This window comes from Macrosteles quadrilineatus, unplaced genomic scaffold (assembly GCF_028750875.1).
Source record: "Macrosteles quadrilineatus isolate MER2022 unplaced genomic scaffold, UCM_ALF_1.0 Scaffold_7__1_contigs__length_78375512, whole genome shotgun sequence".
Taxonomy (NCBI): Eukaryota; Metazoa; Arthropoda; class Insecta; order Hemiptera; family Cicadellidae; genus Macrosteles; species Macrosteles quadrilineatus.
The window spans coordinates 55,129,353-55,135,352 of NW_026542600.1; the positions used below are offsets into that span (position 1 = coordinate 55,129,353).

General features: G+C 31.6%; 1 protein-coding gene across 1 annotated transcript in view; it reads right to left on the bottom strand.

The window, feature by feature from the left end:
- LOC128998065 (nuclear pore complex protein Nup88-like) overlaps positions 1-5,327 on the bottom strand; it is a 41,111-nt gene extending 35,784 nt beyond the window's left edge. The window contains exons 1-2 of the mRNA XM_054424040.1: positions 5,090-5,327; positions 202-281 (exon numbers count right to left, since the gene is read on the bottom strand). Of these exons, the coding sequence (XP_054280015.1) occupies positions 202-281; positions 5,090-5,317 (308 nt within the window). The 5' untranslated portion in view covers positions 5,318-5,327. The remainder of the gene's footprint in view (positions 1-201; positions 282-5,089) is intronic.
- Positions 5,328-6,000: the final 673 nt, after the last annotated feature.

The window sequence follows — 6,000 nt, forward strand, 5'->3', positions numbered from 1 at the left end:
TAAAGACATTTAATTTAGTATGGCAAACAAAAATTTTGCATATTTTCACAATGTTTTATTAGCATTCTCTATTTACAACAAGAATTCTAAAAGTCAGTTGACTTCTACCAAGAAACAATTAAGTATTTTATAAGTAAAGAGGTAAAAGGTTTAACACGATTAAATACATATATATTAGGAAAACCACATTCAAACACTTACCGTCTGCTTTCATTTTTACCGATGACAACATGAAACACATCTCCATTCCCTTTCAGAACCAGTACACGAGTTTCAGCTGGCTGAAAAAATTACATTATGGTAAAATTGATACCATACATATTGCTATCTACATTCACTATAATACCCATCTATATTCAATAAAATAGTTCTTTAGAGAAATACAGTATTCATGGCAAAGTGTGAAATGTTAATCAAATTTTTTTATCCAAGATTGTTTGCTCCAATGTGGGCAATGTTTGGGGGGGGGGGGGGGGGGTTGCGATAACTGCTACTATATTCAATATTAAAATTTCCAAAACACAATTATAAGTCAATGGAAGTTGTGGTAGATTGACTTTGATAGCATGGGAAGGGAAGTGCAGGATAAGGTATGTGATAGTGTTACTTATGGTGATTTTGAGAATTACAAATATAAACCCTGTTCTCAATTATGAATCAAATTCTCAAGCTTTCAGCTATTTCATCTTTTCTGCTATTTCTACGAGGTATGTATTGAAGCAAACGTTCACTCAAAACTAAAAGAGTCGTAAAAACCATTTTCAAAACAATTATACTGTACCTCAAAGCATATTTGAATACAAGAGGTTCTACAGTTTTCAGATACAGCGTTGAAAACTGTTAAATCAGGATTTAACACTTGCCACGGTAACACATTTCTTTTATTTAACTACTATAACAATTAAATGAATGGATTTTCTCATATTTTAATCTATTGTTAAATCGTTTCCGACAGCTTATAATAGAGTTCATTTTTTCTGCATGATCCTGCTCAGAAATTTAAAAAATGCATTAGTTTTTTAAAACTTGAGTCCATTAAGGTGTATGTAGACTCATTTCCATAATACTTTGTTACAATCAGAGGCTGTGTCTTTTTGATTTTCATTTCAGTTTTTCCAGGTTTATAGTTGATAGTTGATTTTAAAATTTATTTTAAATTAATACATTTATTATAAATGCTTTTAAATTTCTCCCATTGTAACTTCTTTTGATTAAAACCTTGTTGTTTGAAATACTGTTGTGGAAATAATATATGATTTGATATTTTTAAGAATAAGCGTGGAATAAATTAAGAATGGAAAATTAAAGAAATAAAATATTAACTATAATACTTAGTTTTTGTTTATTTAATGTTGTAGCGGCGTTTCATAATAATTTTATAAAACTTTTAAATATAAATGATTCAAAACCATTATATTAAATTATTATAGATTTCATTTAAACATTGAAAAAGAAACTACGATAGCAAAAAATGAATCACCCTTCAATGAATAGTCAGTTTCTTGATAAAAGACACCAATAAAGAGAGACAGTGACAGAGAGGGGGGGGGGAGTCTAGGGTAGAACAATATGCATTGCCCCCGGGCACCCACAGTGTCAAACCATCAAAAGATGTCAATTAATGTACTCATTAAACAACTTGTTATGAAGCGACGATAATAACTGGAACAAGTGAGGCATTCAATTTCTTTGTGAAGAAATAACCTCAAGATGATTTCAACAATAAACCAATTATAATTCCTAAAACTGTTGTTCCTGAAAGAGAGAGGCAATTAATTGATTCGTCGTTGTAGAATCCATTTTCTGATTTCAATGATTCCTGTGGTGAATACTTAAAGACAAATTGCCTCAAATTTTAAATACTAGATGACGCAATTTTCAGAAAGAATACTAGTTTCCAATTAACAAATATTTCAAAGTTAATCAGGAGTAAAAAATATATGAAGTTGCTATTCAAATCAGTTGTGCTTTATATACAAAACATGCACGGATTTATTCTTGAGAGAAATATTGTCGTATTTCTAAATTTAATGGTAATTTTTCTTTAAATAAAGTCTCATCTTACACATTTCTGTGACTACTTCAAAGACATATCAATCCCGGAAATCGTACTAAAACACACATTTCGTAATTCAACGTTTTATGATTAAATTATGCAAGACACTGATGGAATACCGCTGCAATTTATGCATAATTTAAAAGATAAACTCAAGATATGTATATTTTAATCAAACAAACCCCATTTTTATTCGCACCTTCATTTAATAAACCAAGATTAAATTTAAAAAAATATATGAAAAGGATTGAGGTCAACACCATTACATTATTGTAAGTGGATATATCTGGTATTTATTAAGTGTTCTATAAAATAAATAAGCTTAATTTTGAAATCGTCCAGTTCTAAAAGTTGTATTCACAATATATATATTCAATGCGTTTCTAAGCAAATTTATATAGGCTTAAACAAACGCATTATTTTAAATCATTTATCCATTTATTTCATACGTAGGCGTTCAGTCAAAAACTTTGGTTACTCATTATAGGGATTTATGACAAAGTAAATTAAATGAGCGCAAAGTTTAATGGCTCAAATTTATCAAGAATCTATCAGGGTGGGAAGTTTGAAAGAGGGTAAACGGTTAAAGGCTTCTTTCCCGAGTCTTTTTCAATCAATTAGCTCCTTTAAATATGAAACAATGTTTCAAAGACAAAAATTTGCACGTCTCAAAATCGCAAAGTTATCTGTTTCACCCCTTATCCAAATCTTACTTTTGTATATTTCTCATTCCCTCCGAAGTTAAACTCAACAAAAGTCAACTGGTTTAAAAGGAAGTTAAACTTTATTAATGAGGTGTAGAAATAATAAATTGGACATGAGGCCGATCATCTCGTGATTTCTCTGAGATAAAACTCGATGGTTCCTTTACCTGATTGGGTGGAAATAAGGATTTTAATGTTAGCTTCGAATCATAGTTTTTATGTGTAGAACTACGGACAAATAGCTTGCCTAAAGTATGTAGTGGTATTCGTTCAACCTTAAAATAATACCGTAGCATACACATGGTTGGTTTATAGCCGCCAAATATATAAGTAAGGTTTAAATTGAAATTTTTGGAGTTTTAAGTGCGAAAATTTACGATGTACTCAAGATTGTTTAGGATATGGCCTAATAATGACTGGTGAGACTAAAATTCTAAGTCAATCAGGCAATTAGGTAAAAATGGATTTTACAGAAAAACCCCTTTAGTAGGCCTATATGGATACGGTACTTTATGAGGGCGGAAGACATATTTTATTATATTGGAGTAATCACTAGACGTATCATGCTATTTATGAACTTATTTGGTTTTAAATTAAATACCCTCGCCACAGCAAACATGCAGACTAAGCGAATTTCCATTTGTCTGAATTGATTTTCAATTAAATGTATTTAAATAACGTTAGGTTTAACGAGTACCTAGGTTTGCTTCTACAAGAAAACTAATAAAGTGTGTTTTTGGTAAAATATTAATAGCTTATTATAAAATAAATAAATTTGCCAAGTTTGATCAAAATATATCTATAAACAAGTAAACTACAACATTTTACGGCATTCTCCCTAAGAATAACATGGGAATTTTATATTTAAAATTTTTTTGAATTTTCTCTGTTACCAATAACCATACAAAAACACATTGATATACTAAATTGTTTGTTTTTTAAAGCTCTTTAAAAAAGTTTAGAGAGAAATTGGAAAACTTAGTGTTTTGAGGGTCAAAATGAGAAAAACTAATTTTTACCCCGTAAAACCCCGTTCCCATGGTTCGATCATGCTGGTTCGCGAACTCATTTACGTTTATCCCGCCTCACACCTTTAAACCAAATTTCATCAAAATCAGACAAAAATTACTTAAGTTATCGTGTTCACGGACACATATACATATATAAAACATTGAACGAATGGTGTTTTTGGCCCCTGGGATCAAAATGAAAACGTAAATCGGTCCTGGGCATAGGTCTTACCATGCCAGCTACGGTAATAGCTACTTCCCTATAATGAAATTCGCTAAAAGTGCAAAATTTACAAATAGAAAAATAATTCTGAAAGGTTTATACTGTCTTATAAGTAAACAAGCCATTTATTGGGCTAGAAAATAATAACTGAAATAATATAATAGAAATAATATAATATAGAATAATATTAATATTGAATATAATTGGTGTTTTTATAACTTGCATTAGGCAAGTCAATAAAAAAAATTAAAAATAGTTCATCTTAATGGAACAACATTTATTACTATAAATAACTATAGTTCTCTTGAATTGAATACAATATTGTGCAAACCCCTTGAAAAAAATTACCTTTAGAAGTGTGTCGTAGTAATATTTGTATTACAAACAAAACAATGAAATATATAATTTATAATTGAAATACTAGGTTAATATAGTTGTATAGTTGTTTACTATTATTAATGTTTAAGCTCAAAGATAATGTTGTTGAAAACTAAATATGTGCTACAAAAACTAAGTATTTTATCTCTCACTCTATTTTGAATGACATTATTTAATGTTCAAGACTAGGGGGTCTGCATAAATTAATAATAATATACATTACACTAACTACAACCGCTGTTTTGTACTAAATGTTCGAATAACTCCATCATCCCTTCTTTGAATAACGTTTATAGCGAAATGAATACTTTAATACAAGCACTTATAAATAGCTAATTTCAGTGCGGCCATACTTTTCAAGAGCAACAATTACTATTTGCGTTCGTAACACACAAGATTTTCCTACCACCATAATTAACTTATCATAAAACACAGATTGCCTTTTTAGTTGGATGGAAAATTTTATTTAGGATATGTTTGCGTTTGCCTTTTTAAGGTTATGTTATTTGCTTAACGTTGTTAACGTACCTGATCCTCGTCTGCGATTGGTGTAGAACACTATCTGTGAAATCAACTGATTTAGCGTGCGGGAATGATTTATCCAAGAGCGTAAATGAGCTATTTTGCGTAGTGTTTACATGTGTAGAAATGTGATAATGTGATCATCATGCAGTGCGCAGGAAAATTATCTTAACAAAACCAAATTTTGGAATAGTACCTTTTCTATAGGTAGAGAAAAATCAAAATCCTTAGCGTTTTCCTCCAGGGGGATGACAGTGGAGAGAGCGCTGTAGGGATGTCTACCCAGAGAAAGTGTCAGTTGTAGGGAGTTGTTCTCGGCGTTGAGAACACGGAGGTAGTTATCATTGTACAGAGCCAACAGAATGTTGTATTGCCTTGGATGCCATCTTGCCTGCAGAACTTCGTACGTGAACATGGAGGACATCCGTTCTACCTCTGGGGCCACTAGCCATACCCTGTAACATCACCAGTAATACATTAACGAAGAAACTCCTATCGAATTACCAAGAACAGTGTTTTCAAAACTATGGGTGGGGCAATTTGCGTGGGTTGCGGGAAAATACCACATACTGAACACTTGACATTTTCTATTGGTTTATAAGTCTGCCTATCCAACCCTTATCCATATGTGGTTTTTATCATAATAGTCGACCAAGTAGTGAGGGGCTGTATATAGTAGTACTTTTGGCGGAATTTTAAAGATTTATGTTTGTTTTCTGGATGGGAAACTAATATTTCGATCAGGGAAGAAGCCTGAACATTTGGGGAGAGGATCATGATGTCCCAAGTGACCTTTACAAGCGTCTTTCTTAAGTAGACTATTTACAAGATAGTAAAAAGTAACAATGAACGGCAATTATAATTACATTTAATTGTTAACGTTATTTAGCTCAGGTGCCGAAAAAACTGTAAGGTGCAAAAAATTCCGGGAACCGCTGAGCTAGAACCATGATTTTTTTAGGGGGAGGGGGAGGTTCACGGGACCACCAAAACTGGATAGCTACTAATTTAAGGACGGCCACAATAAACTTTTCCGGGGAAACAAAAAGGTATTTAACCCCTAAGGCTCATGCCAAGACCAATCGTTACAAATTACGTTTAAGTATT